Below are 25,527 nucleotides of genomic sequence, written 5' to 3'. Positions count from 1 at the left end.
AAAATAATAGTCAAACAAAATTCTATAAGACATATTCAAGTGTTAAAATTTATAAAAAGTGAAGAAAAAAACGTTAAAAAATGATTTTCTATTTAATGTTTCAAATTTTTAATAAAATAAAGGTTGAATTGGGTGATTTAATTAAAGTATTAATTAATTATAAATATAAATTTCTTACGAACGGGCTGATATTTAGAAATAGAAAGTAGTTAATTCAGTTATGGAAAGTGGAGTGGATTATATTTTATGCGAAATAAACAATTTTGATGAGCAAGCGCATTTGCCGCAACTGATTTGCAATAAAAGGAGCCATTCTTTGATCAAGCATTCGGTTGCAACAAACTGTCGCGATTAACCAATAAGAGAGTGGACGCATCAACCGTCAGCTACCGACTTAGTAGTGATGGGTGTTGATTTGACGCCTCTCGTCCAATCACAGATCATGTCACATTATCACGTGATCAAGAGGGAAAAGATTTCGTGTGTGCTGTCCTTGTAACCAGAGATTGATGAATAGATGAGTAAGGAACAACCCTGCAATTTAGGATTATCGAAGTATTGCCGTGAGCCATGTGTTTGCTCGACTGCAAGAATAGAAGGCCTTATGTCAATGGGTACCGTTGTCACATGTTTCGCAGTTTAATGAAATCAATTTTAAGTTGAAATAATTTATGCGTAATATGGAAATTTTCGTGGAAAATCTATTAAATTCGGTCCATTTCGGTATTTCGTTAGTTGCCTGATCGAAGCCTTTTTTTTCGCTGACTCGTCGTCGATGCAGCGTTTGTCGTCTCACACGGCGTTCACAATTGACTCAATAATATCGCCGACTTCCTCGGCCTCTCCGAGAACACCATGTGCACCAACTCTACCGATACCTTTTCTCTACAACGGATACTTGTTTTTCCCTCGCGCTGGACTTTATCCTGGACTACCGATACCGCAACCGCCGTCTCTTTGTTCGTCAGAATTATTGTCCTCCTCTCTGGTTGGTTCGTCTACCGCTTCCTGCACTTCACCCACAGCTCTACGCTCGGCCCTACCGAGTTTGGCTGCACTTCTTCCGCAAAATTACTGCACAGTGCCTTCGGTGATCTGCCCACACGATGATCTACCGAAGACGACGGAAGATGATCGACAAAGTCCCGGTCGTTCCCCCTCTTCTCCTACTCGCACTAGAACCGAATCGCATAAAGTTACCGATAGAATATCAGGTAAGAGCCTTCTTATCAACTTCATCTCATCTTCTCTAACCGACAGGTTAACGAAACTTTCAAAACTGCTAACCCAAACTTTAAAAAGAACTTGGAAATATAAAACTTTAACTACGAGACGACCTCAAGACACCTTACTTTATACTTCTACACAATGACATTATGTAGTCTCTTGTTAATCTCTTTATTTATGTCCATTGTTATTGCTCTTTCGTAGATAACACTTGACGTAACCATAACATAATGTTTACCTTACAATTACACCAAAAGTCATTTAAACATTCGTAGGCCGGTTTATTGTCCTTAATGTGAAAGTTTTCTATGAAATATTTTAATAAAAGAATAGGCCTAAATTCAATTTTTTAAGTTTAAAAACTTATAATTACTCTTCAAAATTTGTAATATTTGCAATCTTATTTTAAAAATCTAAACTTTAATTAGTTTATTTCTACTTATAATTACAGTCTAAGATCTTAAATTATGATTGTGAGATATGATAAATAGCTTAATTATGGTTCATTTATTATAAATTTTAATTCTAATAATAATAATAATATAATTCAAATTATATTATTTCTTTATTCATATTTTTAATTCATTGTGAAGCGAAAAAGAAAGCTCCAAATTAAATTATTAATGATTATAAGCGCATTAATTTAAGCTTAATACACTTAAAATTACTTTCTAACATTATTTTCATAATTAATGTAGAATATTCTAAACTTTTAAATTATTCATAATTATAATACATCAAACAGTCATATATAAATTATATTTTTATAAAGTATAATTTTATCATTTACTTAGAAATTTTACTTTGTAGGCCTACAAAAAGACAGATAATTTAATGGAATAAAAGAAATGTAGACCTCTTAACTGAATATTAAATTAAAAAAAAAAAAAAAACACATTTATTTAATAATTAAAAAGGAAAATAAAAATCACTTTCTATATTAAAAAGTATGACAAGTTCTCCTCGTTTTGAATAAAATATAAAATTTCATTAAAAATATTTGAAAAATACTTCATTTTATTTATTTTTTTTATATATTTAGTCTCATAAATTCAAATTTATAAAACAATTTAACAACTTAATCCATCAAGTATCTTTACTTTAATTTACAATGCTAACATCTATCAATATCTGAATAAATCTACAAAAATTAACTAGTATTTTTATAAATTTACTTTTTTAAATTCCTAATAAAAATCCTTTTAAATATTTAATTTTTTATTTTTTTAAATTTTTATTCATTAACTTTATTCATATACACTCACTGCTTAGTAATTCATCTTAAACTTGTCCAGAATGGGAAAAAAAAAGGAAAATTTTATTATAATATATGATAACATTTACATATATTACATCAATTTTAATATTTATATAATAATTATATAAAGATTAGGATTTATAATTAGCCTGAAAATGAAAGAAAACGTCAATTGTTTATTATTTATTTTATTCAAAAAATATACAGAAAATATGTACATAAATACTTAAAATATTCTAAGCTTAGAAAATCATTAAAATAACCGAAACCATCAATTAGGCAAACCGTCATAGGCTATTAAACGTCTTGCAATAGAGATTACAACAAATAAAACTCTTTACTTTGTTTGCTGTCATAGTTAATCGGATACGCTTTAAACCACATAAAGCGATACCAATTAATGATAATTTATTTTAATAATGAAAAGGCACTGTTGTTTAGGCCTGTTTTTATGATCGTCTTTCATGCATCAAGTTCACATATGAATGCACTTCCTCCCTTACGCGAAGTGCCGCTTCACCGAACGAACTCGTGCAGTTAAATCTGCCACTTTGTTTATGTGACAAGTCTGTCGTTTGTCGCTCTTCATAGAATTTTCGTTCAAATGAATATATTTCAACCGTTTCAAGAACAATTTTCCCCTTAAATTTACACCAAGATCCTTAGTAAAATATGCCATTTGTAATATTCAAATGAGGATTTTTAAAAATTAAATTCAATTATGCGCTTTATGTTATAATTTTTCTTGTTAATTCTATAGTTTTTTTTTTAGTTTTTATAGTAATAGTTGTATTGAAAGTTTAAATATTATCTTTTAATTTATTTACTTCTAATTAACTAGAAATAAAACTGTATGATATTACATTTATATCTTTATTTATAGTTAAATAAATTGAAATTTATAACAGTTTAAGTAATTGTGTTGTGTTTTTAAATATTTTAATTTAAATAAAAATAGTTAAAGTGACATAAGAATAATATAGTAACGTCTAATTTAAATACTGTAAAACATTTTCTAAAGAAAGACGGGTTTATCAAGATTATAATACTGTAAAAAATATCAATTTTTTGATACAGGCCTATGCAAAAACCATAAATTAACCTTGTTAACATTTGACTGTCGTCATTTTTATGTAGTTTAAGTCTTTATAATTAGAAATAATATATATTAATTATTATTTTTTTGACTTTTTATACTTGAAGAAGATTTAAATCAAATTAGATTTTATATCANGGAAGCGATTAACAATTAAGTTAGATAATTAATAAAGTATATTAATATTAATTTATAATCTTTTTATAAGAATATTAATTAAATATTCTTATAAAAAGATAGTAGAATATAGTTATTTGTTTTAGTTGAATATATTCTTTTTATATAATGATAAAATATACAAGACTAAGTTTAACTTTTAAAAAATAAAAGACAGATACGAATATATTTAGTAGAAATATTCATATTTTCTTGTTAATTTACTATTTCAGATCGGCAACTATCTTCTTACAGTCCCAACATTAGTCATTCATCCATCCGTCTGTCAAGTCCTGACAGACAAGAGACGTCACAATCGGAGAAATTAACAGAAAATCGGTTAGATGCACAGAAATCCAAAACACCAAAAGATGTAATTGAAGTATCAAAGACAGAATCTCATTCGTCTAAAGAAGGTAGCGGAAAATCGAGAAGGAGACGAACAGCTTTTACCAGCGAACAACTTTTAGAATTAGAAAAAGAATTTCATTCTAAAAAATATTTATCTCTAACTGAAAGATCTCAGATCGCCCATACCCTTAAACTAAGCGAAGTTCAGGTAAAAATATGGTTTCAGAATAGGAGAGCCAAATGGAAAAGAGTTAAAGCAGGCTTGACTTCTGGTAGAACGGCAGCTACAGGAAGTGCCAACAATTCGAGCGGACCCAAAATTGTTGTTCCTATACCCGTTCATGTAAACAGAATGGCTATACGAAGTCAGCACCAACAACTAGAAAAGTCAGCAGCCAGGTAGGTGTACTTAAATCGTTTTCAACTTTATTTAGGATCCTCCCGATAAAAGAAGATCACATTAAATTGAGTCTAATAAGTCTATTGGATAAATTGGACATATTGACCCCTTTCCGTCCCCTCATACCTGTCTGAACTAATGACAGGGAAGAAATGAAAGTATAAACAACCCAACCCCAGACTCTAACCCATAATTTAACCTTAGGTCTGACGTCTGTGTATGCCCACAAGCCGTGAGGTGACAAGTGGTTCTAGTGGTAGATCATGTGTAGACAAGATTCTGTCTTTTTTCCATTAAAATTTATTCGAAAAAAATAGAAGGACTATAAATTTTGACACGTATTTTTCATTAGACATTAAATAATTGCAGTGAAGAAAACTTACAGGCTGATATTTATAGAGGTTTTCTTGACACCACCATAATTCTGTACACCTCGTTTTCAATATTTATGCACTAAACCATTAAATATAAACTAAGCCTGGTGTTTAGAGCATTTTTTCGCATTGTTAAGCTATACTTGTTAAATTCCTTAGAGGTCTATAATGATTAGAACATTGTAGACTTAATATCAAAGACGAATCTCTTAATGGAATGAGTTAAAGACGATTGAGAAGATTTATTTTCCATCCGTTTATCGACTGATTAATTTAGCCATTAGTTATGGTTTGATAGAATGATTTTTGCTTGACAGATTGCTAGGCACAAACGTATCATTTCTCTAAATCCTTTTAGATGCTCTGTACTTAAAGATCTTCTAAGAGTTATATTTCAAGTTATTTAATGCTGGTAGTCATTAATAAAGTTTATAAAACTCTCATTAAGATTTGAATGGTAAAAATTATATGATAACAAACACGATATATCAGTAATTTGCAACAATTAACATAAACATAATTGCTTACAAAAACATTCTATAGCTTGAAGATAGAGTAAGTTATCAAAAGTTATGTATATATTATACGTAAAGGCCTAAATATCTGTTCATTTTTAGCATAAAAATTTAACTAATTCTAAAATCTGAAGTTATTAATAATTTAAAATTATTTTATGATTTAGATTTTGTACGTTATAAGCAGATTTTTTTGCCTAATTTATATTTAATATTAAGTTGTGAAACAAGCTAAAATTATAGGCCTATGTATAGATTATGAAATTAAAAAAAATAATAATAAAAAACACGAATAGAGAAGAGAAACGAAAGAATGTTAACTTTCATGTAATCTCGACTTTAATAGCCCCTTAAAAAATAAGTTGGCATTCTTAAACTCTAGCCTATCGAATGAATTTTAACGATTTTTAATGTTCGAATATGCCAATATATTATAAGTACTTATAATGAAATAAATTTATATAGGTTCTTAGGCCTATAATTATTCAGAACTCGGTCGAACTTAAGAAGATTGGCCTATTAATATCAATCCTCAATTAATCACTTTTAATCACCTTCCTTTAACTTACAACACTTTGAATATGTAACTAAACGATCAGAAGTCGCTGTAAAGCCTTTCCCCTTTGCATAAGCCATACAATACATTAATATTTTTGTACTACATTTAGTTTTTATTGTATCATAAACTTTAAACGGCTCATTTACATCTCTGTTAATTTTAGCCGACGAATATAGGAAAGTTCTACATTATTATAAATCTATATTTCTAGGCCTAACATTTTATTCGAGAGATATGCACTTTCTTCTGGAATAAATATTTTAATATAAGATTTTGGATTTAGAGTGCTTTAAATAAATCTTAAAATTAATAATATATTTTAGCAAATTCATTACAGAAGTACTTGATATAATTTTCTCAGTATGTTTTAAATATAAAGGCTTCATATAAAATGTAATTGAATAGTAGATTTAATTATAAAAAGTATTATAGACATATCTAAATAATAAATATAACCGGGACAATTACAAACTTCTTAATAGTACAGTAACTTTATCAATTTAATTCTTATATATAAAAGAATTCAACGTAATTATTTACATTTTCATTATGTACTGTACAGTACAATATGCAATGGCCTACAATTGAAGAAAAATATTTGCAATTATTTAACAAATAATAAATAATTTAATTACTTAACAGGCTCTATTTTGGCTCACGTATAAATTGAACGTTCATTTTTTTCTACGGAAGAAATTATTTTAAAGTAATTAGCAATTATAAGTAGAAAATATCTTTCGGGCTCATATAACCAGTAAGATCAAGAGTGGAAACCATCAGCATTAAACCCACAGAATGGTGTTGCTACCAGGTAATGAGCCGTGACACTTCCGACCACTGGACAGGTGAGGCTCGCCCAAGCTCGATAATTATGTCGAAAAGTATACAAGGCACATCCGACACATTAATGCACTTTCTGTGGGTGGGATTTCCACAACTGTGTATTTTCTCTGTAACTCCCGTCAAGTATACAAAAAAAAGATGATTTACAAACTTCAGAATAGCTGAGAACGTAACCCGTAACCTATAATAAAGAATATTCTTTGTTAAAAAATAAGCTGTTAAGAAGAATTTACATATATTATAAATATGAAAAATGTAATTTATACGTTAAAGAAGTCATTCTGAGCTTAAATCTAACCTTATCTCTCATCATCATGTCTTTAAAACTATTAAAAGTAAAATAATATGATCTCAATTTCTATAATTAACAAATTTTAGTTTCTTTGAATTATAATATTATAACACACCATAAAAGTAATAACATTTTTCCACATAATTTTAAGATATTGTATCTAATTTATAGTAGGCCTACATCCAGCAATGTTCAATATTTCTACTTATGTTTATCTTCTGAAAATATTGCACATTAAACAATAAATTACTTATAGAACTATACGATGATATTTTAATTTAATTTTAAGATATATTATGTATTTTAAAATAATTGTGTGTATTTGTATTAGAAGTATGGTTAATTAAACTCTAATATGAGTCATATAGAGATGTAGACATAAATATAATTAATACTTTTAAAACAAACTATAATATGTGATTAAAATTCTATTAAAACATAAAAAAATTAAGCAATTAATTAAAGTCTTTTAGTTGGACAATGTTCAAAAAAGAGGGAAATGCACACTCGAATTTTGTCGTAATGGATTTGTGCCTTCCTCAGCAAAATTAGAGTCGAATGTGTTGACTCAGCGATTCATTTTCGACCTATTTACTGCGTGATGAGTAGGTACACGTCTGCTTATCTGCTATTGTTAAAAAGAAACATTACCGAAACGATTTAAGATTGGCAAAGCTCGGCAGATACTTTGAATGATCTTCACTTCCCACAAAATTTGACCCAGTTTAAGAAAATTACCCCGAACCATTTATCATGGCATAACAAGAGGTAACTGAGCATCGTCATCGCATTGTTGCCTCACCCCATACCTCGACGTTTCCCTTCGCACCTGCAAGCGCCAAATGTCGCCTCAATCGGCGCCACTCCAATGACGTCACATTTAAGTTATTAATTCATCAGTTCAGTATGGGATCCACAAGCTGTTACCATAGACGAATAATGCGCATGAGTAGACGTCACATGTCTCTAAAGATGGCAACAAACATCAAATCTTAATTATGGGGTTTTCTCCATATAACAATGTATTACGGAAGTGTTGAAATGAGTTGAAAATATTAAAACAAAGTCATAAATTTTATAGTTGTAGCCGTAAATTACCGTTTGCACTCCTCAGAAACGTAAAAGATTAGCCTTAAGCCTAGATTTGACCCGTTGAGGTTAATTGTATTATATACCTCATCCCGTCATTTAATCATTTTAAATTAATAATTGTACGAAACAACTCTTTACGGCCAATTATCGTTAATTATTAGTGTCGCGAACGATTCGAAAAGTAGAGAAAACCATTGATTTTACGGATCAAAACAGAAAGAATAAAAGACATGCCGAAGAGAGCAATTCTGGTCACAATCGAACCACAATTGTACTTCTAGCAAGAACTGTTGAAATAAGCACCTTCTCAAAAATATTAGGCCAGCAACTCACGTCATTGAAGGTAGCCGACGAGATTAATTTCGACAATCTGCCGTGATTCCCCCTGAAAGAGGCTGAGGGGAGATTATTTAATTTGCGGAATAACGAGAGCCCTAATGGCCGATTGACTGGTACAATGTGTGTCTAATGGCTCGTAGTGTGTCCCCCATTCGCCTCTATCCCATCGATTGCTATCGACACCTCCTGTACTAACTCCGAGCTACTGTAATTGTACAGTACTCGTGCCCGCTACTGACCTGTCATTTACTGTTTCCGGAGCAAGGGAAGTGATTGTAATCGTCCGCTTTGTTTCCTTACTTCATACCTCCTCTACCGCTATCACTGACGAAGATTCCCCATTATTAGAAGCAATCGACATTTCTGCATCGATGCGTACTTCTCACTTTAACTGTATCGTGCCCTTTTCTTATTTGAGTACCTAGTAAATATTCTTTCTTATCGTATTTTCGTCAAATGAAAAATAACTCTCTGCACTTTTAAACTCCAAGATTGAACTTTGTAAACTTCTGACCTCCAATAAATAGAAATGAATCTGACTTTAACATTTAGAAATTAATTAGGCTCTACACACATCTTTCATTAAAACTTAGCGCAATTTCATGAGATTATACAGGCCTTTCTATCTAATTAAATTGATTCTACAATTAAGATTTTATCTTTATTTTAAATGCTATAAATGTTAATCATTTTGTATTTAAGACAATTAATTGATTCTTATGTAAATAATAACTTAATCTAAAAAAAAAAACTGAAATAAGTTCAATTTTGTAATGATTAAAATCCCGTTATAATTAGACCCACAAATGTTAATTGCACAAATTAATTATGTGCTGTTATATTAAACCCTTCTTAATCTATAGATTGTTATTGAACTTGCCTTAATGTTCTCATTAAATTCACATCTGTTAAAAAGAACTTTAAAATTTACTTTAAAATTAAAATCATGGAAGAGATTAGGTCTAATATCCAGTTATATTTATAATCTATACAGTTAAGGCGCATGAATGAGTACAATTTAATTAAGTTATAACCTGTATAAATTTGTTGTATTATTTTTTAATTAATAATTGTTTCTAATATAACCATAGATCAAAGGATTCTTTCGGTTTTATTAGAAGAAATTCATCATCATCTGTATACGTTATTACGAATTGAACCTAATATGTCATTTTTTCAATGGTTAATAATGAAGTTAGAATAAAATAAATCAAAATGATAATAACCGAATAACTGCAATAACACTTATTCTTAATATTATAGCATTATTATATACTTACAGAAAGTAAATAGTATAACAAAATAACGTAATGAGATAGCGGTGAGACAGTATCAATCTGTATCTGTACAAATAAAAGAGATCTTTCTCCGAAAATTTTCTTTTTATTTATTTCATTTAACTAAATAACTTTTTTTAAAAAGGTTAAACAACGTATAAAAAAGACAATATTTGTTTCTTTTTTTCTGTTTAAAAATATTTTTCCATTTGAAAGATTTTTGTTTAAATATAATAAAAATTGTTTTCTACTTTCAAACAAATATTGACTCGATTTTATTGATTTTTGCCTTTGTAAATTAAAGGAATTTAAACTATTTTTTAAACAAAATGACTTCGCATTGTTGTATATTACGTGACTGATTATTAAAGTCAATCGCGTAACAATTATAAGAACATTTAAATAATTATTATAATAATATTTATTATAAGTAAATTATAGTTATCTCGTACCAATTAATCTTTTATTAATTCGTAAAGCTTAATTAACATGATAAAATAAACACGCTAAATCCTATATTAGGAAAAGCGTATGAAAGTCAATGCCATAATTAGGCCTATAATTAAAAAAATGGCTCATAAAATTAATTGTTTTTTCATGATTTTTATTTTTAAAAAAAATGAAAGAAATCATCAACAATTAAATAAAAGAAAAAGAAATAATATTCTAAAAGTCAGCGCTCGTCAATTGTGTGTATTAAATGGCCTACAAATTTCTTTTTTGTTTCATAATTCATCAATCAGAATATTAAACATATTTATTATATAAAATGCCATAGGCCGATATATACTGTAGCCTATAATCTTCCACTTCATAAAGTTATTAAGTTATAAAATAGATTTTCTTGAATTAACGTGATCAGACAGCAAATATCTAAACATTTTAAAGGTTTATATGAAATATTATTGGAAATTAGTTGAAAATGTTAAAGTATCTTCTTCAAAAATAATTAAATTCTATCATTTTTTTTCAATAGAAAATGCAGATGTTCATATAATTCAACAAAAACATTTATTGACTTGTAAGTTATTTTTAAAATTATTTTTATGGACAGATATATACCGTTTTATACCGTATAAATGTAAGGAATTGTAAAATTCTACTGTAAAATACAGTAAAGTAGCATCTATTTAAAATGATAATAAAGGATACTCATGTTTAAAATATTAAATTTTATTATCCTGTGAATTGTAAACTTTAGATTCTATTGAAATGGACGTCCCTCAAGCGACAATTTCTTCACAAATAGATAGAAAAAGAGTCTTTTACCCCCTACTGAAAACAAAACAGGTTTAAGTTCTCAGTTAATAGTGATACTCACATTTTCTTTCTCTATCTGAAACATGGCTCTAGGGCCCAATTCAGTTGATCCTCCTGCACGTTTCACAATTAGGCTTACAACACTCCAGTTGATCAGTAATTACCTTCTGGCATTTGTGTCGATAATTCTGATTTATATAGCATTAATTTATATTAGGAATTGTAGGCCTCTTAAACAGTGAGACTAATTAAATGATCAATAAACTGGTTTTCAGTATATATATATATCTAAAATTACTAATAGTTTATAAAAATACATATATATTCTAGAAACATAAATTTTAATTAGTTTCTGGCAGGATGAACAATGACAAATAAGCACACAGGCCAACAAATAATCACCTTATAATATGAGATAATTTAGTAAATATAGATTACTAATTAGCAGAATAGAAAGCCATTAAGTTAGTGAAGTTAGAGAGGTCGTTACATGTATATATACACTCTAAGTTAACAATATGTTACAGCAACGATTTACGTATTGGATGTTTAATACCTTATTATAGTCCTTTCATAACTTCATTTAATTTTTAGTAAAGTAGGATATAAAATTATGATAAATTATTCAATAAGTCATTCTTATCTAATAAATAAATTTAAATAAGGAAACAATGTACAATAATTTCTAATCCAGAGAAACTATTATAGGCCTTACATATCCAATATCTTTGTATAAGCTAGGGCCTTTAAGCTTAAACCCTCTTTAAAGCTTATTAAAGTTTGATTTCTACATTTAAAAAAAATATATTTGGCATTTTCTTAAAATATTTCACTCTTATGCCTCAGGCCTCTAACTTTTAATGGGTAGACTATACTTTTTTAATGTCATAAAAAAATTCTTAAGATTAATTATGAAGAAAATTATTCACACCTGTGTATCCTTATTAAAAATTGGAAACAGTTCAATGTTTCTAATTTAGTCTATAAGATAATTTGTTATGATTATAAATTATAGCTACGTAGTCCTTAACTTATTTTTTTATAATCTCTTATATATTTTAATGAATATTAGCAGCTTATAAATCTTAATCTTAGGTCTATATTTGCTCGTTATTAATAACGTTTTTTAAAAAGAAAAAAAATAATTCGAATTAATTACTTCAAATTGTTTGATACAAGAAAATCTGTTGAACTCTTTGAATAAAGATGGGTTTCTTTATTCAATATTTAAAATATTCAATTTTAAAATGAAAAATTCTAAATAAATGAACACGTGACTCCAGCCAGCATTAATAAGGTAAAACGAAAATAAATTCGCATTTATTCGCATAATAGTCACCAAATGGCATTGCAAAGGGGGTGGAGTTAGTGGTGAGTAGGTGAGTCAGAGAAACCTCAAAAATTCCGTACAAATTACTGAATAATTAAACAAGGTTTGAAGACAACGTGGGAGATTTAATAACGTTAGGACGACTAGACGTCACAGAAATTCAATCACGGTTAAAAGAGGAGTGAGTGCCAAAGGGGAAAGAAAAAAAGTGGATGGGACAATGGCTGACAATAGAACAGAGCGATGGAAGCTGCATGTCATTTCAGCACTTCCTTGTACTGGTCCAGTTCCGATTACAAGTCATTATCATACAAATCAAAATTAATTACGTTCGCTCCTAAGGAGACCGGAATATTGGAAAATTTCCACGTTGAATTATGAATGAACTGATGTCTAACTGAGCCTAGAGCAGATTTATGGAAAGAGGTGGCAAAAAATGAGCGTCTTTTCTACACCAATTTTGTATTCATGGTGTCTTCAGAAGGAGAAATATTCAAGAATTTAGCTTTAAAAGCAAGTTCTTGAAATTTAAAGAATTCTCATCTTCATTTAAATGTCTTGGTCGGAAATGCAAGATTAAAATATTAGAAAGTGGGTTGGAAAATTAAGCCCATAGAAGTCAATTGCGTGGAGGGATCCAAACATGTCTTTAAGAATAAATGACACGGACGATCAAAATATGCTTAGAACCTTTGGAAGATAGTGAACAGAATGATTCAAACGATCAGATTGTAAAGACTCTGTTGCCTTTGAGCTTAGCGAAATGATCAGCATACGATGCGCGCAAAAAGAACGGTCTGAAGTGAGAACAATCACATAGATCCGCCCTCCTGTCAGTATCGTATTAAGGTGCCGTTCGTCCCAAACTGCCTGTACCCCTCCAGCCTGTTATTATAGCCACTAGATCCGATCTGCAATTCCCGGGGCGAAGTTCGGGGGAGAGCGTGGGGTGAACGAGTGAAAGAAGTAACTGCGTGAAGGGGGAGGAAGAGAGTTTAGACAGAAGGGGTGGGGGATATTAATAACGGAGCCACAGGAGTCAAAGTTGCACGCTTGCCCTTTTGTTGACACGACGTGTTGTATTAAGGGGCCGTCCTGTCAAACCGGGTCTTTGCCTAATCGGTCTGTTGCTTCGTCCGTTTTGTCGTGTATCATTTAATGGATGTATTGTATCCGCTAAGCAGAAAACATACAAAAGATGGTTAGCATTTCCCACACCTACGGTTAAGCTAGTGACAAAAAGCCGGCTAATTTCGTAATCTAGCTGGCAGTCGGTTCGTTGCCTTCCTTTTTTTTTCTTTAATTATTTCCTTCTTCTTTCCCCGATCTTGCTGATTGCATGAAAATAAGATGGTAATAAACTACATCCTTTTAATAATGAAGTGAGGCATTAGTTGCTTCATAAATATTGGTCTTGCAGGTAAAAATGATACATTTTATTAAGATATTTTATACACTGACAAGTTCTATCGGAGTATATTTATTTTTAAAATGTCACACATATAACTTATTGCCTAGGAAGCTTGTAAGCATATATCTATTCAATGCCAAAATATTTTATTACACTGAGCTAGACTGACGCATAGGCCTATATATAATTTACAATATTGAGCAAAAGGCAACACTGTATTAAAATAAAGTCTACTTACACTGAAATAGACTTATAAATGACTCAAAATATTTTAATTTCGTAAATACATTTCAAATTAGATATAATTAAACAAATTATATTAGTTTTAATACTTGTTAGAACCGGCTTCAAAATAATAGAGTCATTCACTCGAAAAAGTATCAACAGCTCTTCAGTTTCTCTTAAATCAATGTAAACGGTAATATAATAAGAGTTCTTTAACAGTATCGATTATCATTCCTTTCACACTCAATAAGGTTAAATATAAATATATAAATGCAAGGACGCAATATCGTTAGTGGCAACAATTTGTCAGGGAGCATATCTAATGCATCAACCAAAGCGGCCAATTGCATTCCGTTCCCATGCATTGGGCGTGACTAGTCTTGTGAGATTTAGGATTTAAAAAAAAAAAAGATTTTGTGATCGATGATATTATGTTTGACTTTTCTTAAAGAAACTTCGCTGTTTCTTAGTTTCTTTGACGTAGGAGGTTTTATGACGTCAGACACTTGTAAATTATAAACGAAATTTAGTTAAACAAACATAGTAGATCCTGTTTCGTATTGTCACTCGGCTTTATGGCGTCGACAGTAAGTAGATTTTTAAAAGATTCCTGTTATTTAAACGAACGGACTTCTTTAGCATTTCTTAAATCAATATTTAGGCATTCTATACGAAATTGATTTTGTTTCCATAAAGCTTCCTTTAATTCGTAAGATATAAGTGTATTCTGACATTTAATAACAGTGTTCTTTGACTAATTATTATTTTTTTATTATTAACATTATAGGCCAAGACACACACGTATATATAGGCTGTATACAGTTTTTATAAAAGCTATAACTCAATAATTAAAATATTGATTTTAAATTAGAATCTCTGATTGTTTTTACCTCTTTAATTTTACCCCTTTAATCTTCTTCAATAAGAATAACAATAACCAGCTACAAAAAGGTCATAACCACTTTAAATTGCAAGTTAATTCGTACTCTTCAAACTTTCGCCGTCCGTTTAATAAAATTTTAAAGATTAAAAAACCTGACACCTAATTACTTCTTGAATGGACGGTTTAAATTAACGTTTCAAGTTATCGGGGCAACAAAATACTCATAATGATGGCCTTGTCTCGATCTACCCGTCAGGTGTTTGGCTCTTTAACGAAACCAGATTCTTCTGTCTCACAGCGTGTCGAATAGTAATTGAATTCGTCTCCAACCGCGAGTCACAGCTGACAAGAGAGTTGATAAGGAGTGGCAAACACCTCCTCCTCCCTCCGCAACCAACCGAATTCTAATAGTCTATACCACCTTCTTGAGCATAACAAACCGATTAATTCTGTTATCTTTCAAAGATTGAATGTTTATCTTTAATTGCTTCTTTTATTAAAACTTTTATCATTTTCTCTCATGTGCCTTTCGAAAAGAAATGATACCGACTAAGTTAATAAATTCATAAGTTTTTGCCACAGTCTGTAGTTGAATTTTCCTACTTAAAAACAATGGAAGCCAGTTGACAGTCTCCTTGTCATTCCTTAAGTAATCATTTATCTTCTCGCTATGATACTAATTTTATTTATAGATTTAAGTGTAAAGGAGAATTTTATGGGTTTTGTAACTTGATAGACATCTTATATTCATCTAAATATATCTAATATTTATTTATTTAACTTGTCAATATCTTAAACAGTATATTATATCAATATTGTCTATTTGTTTATTTTAGAACAGGAGGAAATTTCGTTAGATTTTGTATTTAACGTAGCCTGTATTATTTTCTTTTTTTTTTTTTTTTAATTCTAAACTTTTATAAAATTTTAAATTAAAAAAAATATATATTTTTTTATTCTTATCTAAAATTAATTTCTAATTTTCTTTTCAGTGTTCGTCATAGACAAACTTCAGGAAATGGTTTGCCGTTATAATAATAATGCTGAAAGTATAACATCGCACAACGAATAGGAGCTTAACAGCAAGAGCATGGAAGGCACATTTGGTCGAACTTCATTGTAATTATAGCTAATTACATACGATAATTTTAATTAATTGTATATTCTTTTAAACTCCGAAAGCCCGATTCTTGGAAGCGATTAACAAAGATTGGCCAAATTTGCCATAACGAATTGAAAAGCTACGTGTCTTACTGCTTTGTCTCTTGCAAGATCCTATTTTAATATTATTGTATCCTGTTGTTAACAACAAAATCTCCAGTGGCCAATATGATGATCGAAATTGATCCAATCACAGTTTGAGCTTTTACTAATACCAAAGATTGTACAGTTTAATAAGAAATGAGGAAACGCAGTTTCTTAAGTTGTTAAGTGTGTCTAAATCTTGTGACTATCGCTTATAACGATCCGAGTTTAGTTTCAAGTGCCAAAGCGAATGGACTCTTTCTTTCTTTCCTTCATCCTATTAAGGTTAACGGGGAAAAAAAGGACCATTCGCATAATAATTTGAATATCGACGAAGAATGATATGAACTAAAGTAAATATTTGGTTGTATGTAAATCTGTCTTCTTGTTTAAATAAAGTCTCGTTTCGCATATTATGTGAATTTTAATTTTTCAATAAATTCAAATTCAAATTAGAACGTGTATAAAAAGAAATTATATCTAATTGTAAGCATTTTCACTTAATATAATTTGTAATAAGTTAATTTAAAAATAATTTCTCTACGTTTCCTTCGATAAGTATATTAAACTAGCGCAGTAATATTTTAAAATTATGAATTAAAATTTTTCTCTAGAATAGCAATTTCCGGCTTTAATTTCGCTATAATTATTAATTTTCTAAACTTTTAATGAATTTTCAAAGATAAGCAAATGACAGATACATTTTAATAAATTAATAAATTAAAATTAATAACGAAAGTTACTATTGTTCGCTTTACAACATGATTTGAGACGAGATAATCTTGATATAGATTTACGTCTAATATTTTTAAAATGAAAACTGTATAAAGGAAATGCCATAATAACGAGATTATTAATTTAAATACGTTTCAATTAGTAATTTAAATACCTAAAATAAATTAGTTTTATTTAAAAACGAAGCGAAAACAAATTAATAATTTACTAAATTAAAATTTATACAATAAAAACATATCTTAATCTTGTAATTAATTAATAAATTCAAGAATAAAATACGAATTTAATCGCTATACAGTGAAACCTGTATAAGGTGACAACCTGTGTAAGGTGACCCATTTTGAGCTGGTCCCTTCAGTGATCACATTAGCAGAATTCACTGTATTTAATTAATATGACAAATAAAAATTAAAGTTTTTTAAAGCTGAAAGCATTGTTTTAGGTTCATTGGCATAATCTGTCTCCATGTTTATCTATTAATTAAATACAGTATATATATTTAAAGAATTTAATAATATCTTACAAATTATGTAAATAAAAATACATTTAATGAGCAAAGTTTTCAAAAATAAACTTCTATATTTAGTACAATAATAAAAATTTGTTTAAATACATTTATGAAATTTATGTAATTNACTAGTAGACCTCGAGAAGGAATACAAAAACTTTAGTTTCTTCCTCAGGTCTACCAATCTCAGGAAAATGTGTAAGTTAATTATCATTTTTCCCAAAATTTTCTTCAAATTTAATCGTTTTAATACGCTTTTATTTATTAAATAGTTCTTAAATAAAAATTTTTTATCACTAAAATTTAAGGTATACATTGTACACAACATTTAACCTGATGTATTACGAGCTTAATAATACATTTAATGAGCAAAGTTTTCAAAAATAAACTTCTATATTTAGTACAATAATAAAAATTTGTTTAAATACATTTATGAAATTTATGTAATTGTGAATAACTGCAACATAAAAGATGAATAATTTATTAATTAAATTATCAAGTATAATTAACAATTCAATAAAACTCAAACAATAATCTAATCATCGAAGTTAAAAATGTAGCCTATACAAATTAATATCTCTATTATAAATAAATTATTTTGTATATTCTCAATATATCATCAAATAAATGAATTAAATTAACTTCAATTTGATTAACAGTCATCATTACAAAAGAGAAGATAGAAAGAAGATAGAAAATGATGTTAATGAAATTCATATAATTCACCATATTAATCAATATCATTACGGATAGACCGTTCTAAAATTACTTGATGGAAATGAAAGTTTTTAAAGAAACTCTCATAAAAATTTCATAAGATTTCGAGAACGAAAAGTTTCAGTTACAAGAAAGATTAAAGCGAACATCCCAACAAAGAAGAGAATCATAACAGCCATCCTCCTGACATACCAAGTAATCAAAACTGTGTGTTTAACAGATCGATTTGCTGTTGGGATGTGACCGATCACGAAGTCATTCTGACATTCTGAAGTCGAGCTGGATCGACCGGTCATTCTCCACCCCTTTTTCGACTCTCTATTAGGCTATCTTCTTCCTCTCCTCGACACTCATCATTCCCCTCTCTCTATCCAGGATCGTTATCCCCCCAAGAGGGTGGGGTGTCCGGCCACCTTAAGGGACTAATTACCTTACTAGTTGTGTCCAATCTGCTTGTGTTTAGACTGTCAGACAAAGCACAGATGATCTTCATTTGGAGTGTTTTATTACTTCCACTCATTTTCAAACAGAAGTTGTTTTCCAGGAAGAACACCCTGCAATTTCAGCTAGTTCTAGTTAATTTCTAATTAGATTGTTAATTTGATTTTAAAGTCCCTCGAGATGATGTATCACTACAAAGTATAAATTGTCTCTTTACTTACAATCATTAGAGTTACCTAATAACAGTCTTTAAAATTCTAACTTTTAATATCCTGTAATTTTAAACTCCATTAATATTAGAAATCATAATAAGTCTTGTAATATATATAAAAAAATAAAAATAAAACCGAAAGGCACCATTAGTAACTACCTGAATGTGGCATAGAAGATCTTCAAAATGAAGAATGGCTCCTGGAATTTTCCGTTAGTTCATGTGGTGCCAATCTCTGATAAATGGACTCATAGCTGACTGTTGGGTCAGCAGTCCGAGTGGTCCTTCAACCGTTAGGGGTCAGTCAATGGTGGAAAACCCTTTGCCTGTAAGGGACAGGCAATATATCAAACTGCTGCCTTCGCGGCTGACTGTACACAATCTGGTGGAGTTGTATTACTGTGGGAGAAGATTTATAAAACCTACATTCAGGATTTTTCGAAAGAAAAGCCTTAAATTGTATTAAGATTTGTTAAAGTTTTTAATCTAGAAGCTTATTCTTAAATTAATTTTAAGAAAAGTGTCCAACAGAGTTGACGTTCTCCTGGTAAAAAAAAAAAAAAAGCATAATCATAGAATGAAATTACATACAACTTATAATTTACTTCAACAAACTGAAATGTTTGTTAAATTTTGCTTAAGTTAAATGCAGTTTCGTATTATCAAATAATCCAAAATTTCATTTGGTTATCAAATCAAATTAATATTTCCTATTGACAGAACTGATCAATAGATGTATATGCTTTGAAATTGATATTGACTTTCAACTGAAAGAAACTATTTCTTAAATCTTTGTACGTGAGTTATACATTTTCCTTCCCGTTAATCACTTTTAACTCTCGTAAAGATGTCTCAGATATCAAGTAAACTACTTCTGCCTTACAAAACTGTCAAATGGATCTCGTTATATAAAGATCAAAAGCTTTTTGAAATAAAGTAAGTTAATTTATTTAAATTTGTTTATTATAAAATACTGAAAAAGACAATTTTGCTAAATGTTCAAATGTCTGAAGTCCTTCAAAGCTGACTAATACAATATTATCACTTCAAGAGGCTAAAAATGTCAGAAATAGGATACAGTTTTGATATGAAGTTTATGATTATTTATTGGCTTATTTTTATGTTAAAATCTAACTAATTTATTTAGACTATATTGGAGTTATATCCCCGAATAAAATAAGAGCTGACCACCAATTTCCTACGTGAAGAAACGATGATTACACGGTTAAAACTTACGCTAATTTTAATTACTTTTGTGAAATCGCAATCACACGATAGTTTAAATGGAAGTTGTCAAACCAAAGCTAATTCCAGACTTGGTATTAACTTTTGCAAAGCTTCTTAAGCAGTCAAACGTTTGAGATGCGTGATCAGATACACAAAATAGACGAATAACCTGCCAACTGACAACTATGGCTACAGGGCGCGGAAATGACAGGGAGAAGGGTCAGAGATGACAGAGCGTCAGTGCTGCTCTGACCAGATCCAATTAGCTCAGATAACGATCTAGTTCATATCGGCTCCGGTAGTTGGCAGCACCGTAACGCCCTTATCTTTGGGCGGCTCCGCTGTCTGCGTTAAGGGCTTGTTTTATCGCTTCATCTCTTCCGCACCTCACAAATAAATATTCCATCCTAACCGTTACAGATGACTTGATCCAACATTATCTCGCCTAGAAAACATTCTTTATATCAGCACCGAGCCTCTCCACTACGCTGAACTAGTTAGCATCACCTTCGCAACCTACATTTTAGCCCGAACAAAAACACAGTCTATAGTAATTCTAATAAAATCTTCTACTGAAATAATTAAATTTTGCCCTTAAACGTAATATATCTAATCTTTACTCGGCCTTTCGGGAGGAAATCTAGAAAATTACACTAGTAGACCTCGAGAAGGAATACAAAAACTTTAGTTTCTTCCTCAGGTCTACCAATCTCAGGAAAATGTGTAAGTTAATTATCATTTTTCCCAAAATTTTCTTCAAATTTAATCGTTTTAATACGCTTTTATTTATTAAATAGTTCTTAAATAAAAATTTTTTATCACTAAAATTTAAGGTATACATTGTACACAACATTTAACCTGATGTATTACGAGCTTAATACGTTCTGTATAATAAATTTATAACTTAAAATTAATAAAGTTTACGTGTATATACAATTATAATTTAAGAATTTATTACGATTTCATGAAAAAAAAATCATATTAAATTAATTGAAGAATATTAATATACAAAATGTAGATATTTAAATATTTTTAATAGAATGAAGCAAGGAAATCGAACAATCGTAAACAATAGCATTTGATATTCTTGAGAATGAATTCTAACATTTATTTATGAAAATGATATAAAATTTTATACTTAAATTATTTATATTTAAAAACTTTTAAGCATGATTACTGTATATTTATAATTATTAAGTTCAAATTAAGCTTATTTATTTTCTAATTAAACTAGCATCTATATAATTTATAATTTTTAGATATAGTATAATAAATTCTGATTTATTCTCCTTTATTCATACAAAAGATAATGTTCGAAAGAACAAACAATCACCTCCCATCCCTGAGTAAAATAACAATCAATAAGAAGTGTTTCATTATTTCATTATAATTAATAGAAGTTAATTAATTTAATTTTTAAATTAAAAATAATAAATTAAAACACTTCAAATTATAAATACTTAATAAAGATACAGAATTTTTATATAAAATTCAAATATAAACAGATAATATACGCTATTTTTATAAATTTTTAGTGATTTAAAACAATATTTAGTCACGTAAAACGTTTCTTTTAAAAAAGATTTAGATTATTTGAATTTTACAATCTTTAACATTAATTCTTCTAAAAATTTTCACTATAATTGTGAGATAAATCGGAAGTTTAATATGTAATAAAACCATTATTTAATCTCTTACAATTTAGCTATCAAAGGTTATACATGCATCCAATTTATTCTCAAAAATAACATCAATAAACCTTTCCGAGTCTCGATACACCATAAAAAACATCAAATGAATAAAAAAAAATTCATAATTCGCTTGGATAAACAGAATATTATTTGAAAACTTTTAATTATTAATAGAATTTTCAATGAAAAATGTAAATGATGGAAGATATATCCATAAAATAATAATAATAATAATAATGAGAACAAAAACAAAATGGCTCTGAACATCTACAATACTCAATTTTCATATGCTATTTTAAGGGTTTACATTTTCAGAATATAAAAATATCAGCCATAAACGAAGGCGAGTGGTGTTAAGTAGATAAAATCTATTCGTGACCATTTATAAGAATCATGTGTACATCAATCATGGTCATATTATAAAAACTGTTTTGAAATTTTGCAAATGCAGAATATAGAAAATATTGCTTTAAATATTAAAAAAAAAATCATGCTTAAAAACTAAATTCTGATCACTTAGTATTAAACAATTAGAGTTAAATTTTATATCTTTTACTGCAGAAAATAAAATTTTCTTGATAGAGTTCTGTAAGAGCTAGCCTGAAGCGATTTAACTGGTTCTTAAAGGTTAAGCTTCTCATATGACCCATAGCTTAAATTAATGCCAAGAAGACTTATTTCGTAAGCGTGAACGTTCTCTTGTAAGACATATATTTTATGTTTTTTTATATACAATATTAAGAATTTTCAAAAATTAAATGAATTCGACGAATGTCACGCGTAATACATAAAATTTAATCTATTTTCTTTGATGTAACGTGTTAAAAACGTGTAAAAAGCTGACTAGAAAAGTTTGTCCACTGCTTTATTATTTTTGTAATTATAAATTTATAATAGGCCTAGTTTTTAAAACATTTATTTACTTTATAGAACAGAATACTACCTAGAAAACTATACTGTGCTGTATAGTAGAATAAGATTTTTAAAGTTATAAGTTAAATTAATTCTCGATTAATTTTAAATATATAAGATTTATTCCATTGCTAATTGTTCATGTAGATATTTTTAGTGTAGAGGAAGTTCGCTTTTTAAGATTGATTGTGACAATTTAGGTTGTTTATCCCAAATTTAACAACGATAGTTCTCTTGGACTGTGCATAAAGTGAGGCACTGATATCCTGTATCGTGACAGCTCTTTGTTATTATGTCAACTTATTGAATAAAGTCAGTTTGATGGTGTCAAGGTGCACAATACGCGTCAATTTGCCGAAACAGCCTCACGCTTTAACTGCATCCCTTTTTTTATGTAAACAGTACTCTTTGTCGCTTTAAAAACAGATTTTTATTGTTTGCTTTGAGGTCGAACAATACTTCCCCGCATTTGGTGTTTCTGATGAACGTTTTTTCTTATGGAAAATCATTCGGTGTTTAAAAAGCCACCATCTGCAAAACTCCTTGCATGATCTACATTCCCAGACAGGCGACAAGCTGTCTGCTAGAAACAAGTTCCTCTTGCACATTCTTGACGTCATCAAAGGTCATTTATGTTAAAATATGTGCAAGACTCATTTTTCTTCGTTCTATAAGCTTACACTTTTAAAATACATATAAATACATAAATTACGTGTAAAATCTAAATTAATTGCATTTTTTAAATACAAGTATGACTTAAATTGTAAATTTTTAAAGAAATATTCAAGTTTTTTTTCAATATAAAACAATGTTTTAGAAACTATTGTAGTTAATGTTTTAAAATCAATACTTATGACGGTTATATTTTTGAACGCCAACAGCGACACAAGCATTGATATTGAAAAAATTAACTTGGATTATGCTTATAATTTCCATAAATAATTTATGCAAACAGATCTATTCTTTAAAAAGCTGCTTATTAAATTTGTAAGAAGAATTATAGATAAAAATTCTGAAAATTGTTTTCAGACAGCTTTTCATTCTTCTTAATAGAACAGTTATTGATCTCAATTTTTTAATAAAACTGTAGGAATATTTAATTCCATTCTGTGCACATTGGAATATTTTCCGTGTCTGGATGTCGGGAAGTCGTTTCTTGTCAAACTAACACGATTAATTCATTCTCCGGAATAGAACACTCATCCATCAAGGAGCAGTGGCACGCCCAAGTGACAAATAGCGTGTCGAGGACGAATTCGACTCCAATCCACAATCACATTCCTGCGGTCGATGTGATGCGAAGTATATCTATTTTATGTTCAAATCACTTATTATATATGAATGACACTTCAATCGTTTTTCTTCTTCTCGCCAGAAAAAATAGACATTTTACGTTTCAAATGTATTATGTAGTTAGCACGTCCGAGATGTAATTATGTAGACATTTTTAATAAATGGTAAATCGAGTAAATGGAATTAACTTTTCTCTCAAAATATCGATTTATTTATTTATTATTATTATTTTTTTTATGGAGCGATTCCTCTTTTAACACGTATCTCCAGGCATCTAGTCAACATTATTGGTTAAACATTATTGATGCGGATGCCAGGTGTTTGTTGGTGTTATTAGCAACGACACCTGTGGCCTGATCTGTTTCCCACTTGTCTCCACATCCTTGGATCCAAATCTGTCAGACATATGTCGCCAAAAGGTTCATCTAACGAGGTGTTGTCTTTGCTGCTCCAAAGGAGGAGGTGACGCCCCATGGTAATCGGTGCATGTCGTTCTGGATGGTTCACTTGACATTTATTTATAGGCAGAAGATACGACTCTATTTTACGGAATCCACAGTAAAAAATGTTTCTTTCTTTAAAGATTTATACGATATATTCTCTTGAAAATCATTAATGAAGAACGACAATAGTCAAGTCTACAATATAATTAATGTGTGATTTCTACATTTCTGAAAAACAATTCAATTATATATTATGCTAATCATAAATTAATGTCTCCGAAGAGAAACTTTATTCAAATTTTAACAAGGAAATTCTTAAAAATTAAAATAAAAAATAGAATATTTACATAAAAACTAAAGCAGATTTCATATTAATAACTCTTCTGTGGAATGTTGAAACGACTTTTATGCATATATTTAGAATTTATTAGGCTAATTAATAAGATTTACTATTACTAAATAATCTTAATTGATGATAAATTTATCAAATTTTAATAAATTAGTGATACTCAATCTCCAAAAATCATTAGTGAAGAATAATATTAATCATATTATGTGTTCTAGAAACAAAATTGCTGATCTGGTAATAAATAAATACTATTAAAAGTGTAAACCTTACTAAAGGTTTGATTCTGTACTGTACATTAAATTTAATTAAATTAAGACATTAAACACGAGGTTAACATATTAAAAGTTTAATATTTAATACAGTACATTAAATTATTAGTAAATCATTCTATATTATGATTATATAATTATTTTCTCGAAATAATTAGACTTAATTTATTAGACAGATTTTAAATAGAAAATAGAGTTATCAATATTAAAATTGCCTTAATTATTCTTTAGTTTTTCTTAGTTTACATGTGCCAAACTAGAGTATTAGTTCATACATGCCTAGAGCTATTTGTAAAATCATCATTTGCAATTATTAAAATAATAATTATGAGACTTTGCAAGTAATTTTTGACTATTGCAATTCAGTTAGTTATCAGTCGAGCAAAGTATCAATGGATCCATCTTTCTATATTTGAGCGTATGGGAAAATAGTAATGGACCTACATATCGGAACGTTCTAGTTTAGTTTCATATGGTTTCATCAAGATGAGACGAGGTTAATGTCGACTCTGCATCGCGAACCTGTTTTCTTTTTACTGACAAATGATGTTCTCAGAGCCGGCAGTTTCGCTACAAAGGATGTTCGAGTGTAATGACG

General features: G+C 29.1%; 1 protein-coding gene across 1 annotated transcript; it reads left to right on the top strand.

Annotated features, from left to right (window-relative positions):
- Window positions 1-529: 529 nt before the first annotated feature.
- On the top strand, window positions 530-16,526 carry LOC111625981 (homeobox protein GBX-2-like). Its single transcript, XM_023369244.1, has 3 exons — window positions 530-1,214; window positions 3,971-4,487; window positions 15,881-16,526. The coding sequence occupies exons 1-3, from the start codon at window positions 776-778 to the stop codon at window positions 15,921-15,923; spliced, it is 999 nt and encodes a 332-aa protein (XP_023225012.1). The 5' UTR covers window positions 530-775; the 3' UTR covers window positions 15,924-16,526.
- Window positions 16,527-25,527: the final 9,001 nt, after the last annotated feature.

This window comes from Centruroides sculpturatus, unplaced genomic scaffold (assembly GCF_000671375.1).
Source record: "Centruroides sculpturatus isolate CEXI.00-Female unplaced genomic scaffold, Cexi_2.0 scaffold63, whole genome shotgun sequence".
Lineage (NCBI taxonomy): Eukaryota > Metazoa > Arthropoda > Arachnida > Scorpiones > Buthidae > Centruroides > Centruroides sculpturatus.
This window is presented reverse-complemented; position numbering and strand designations above follow the sequence as displayed.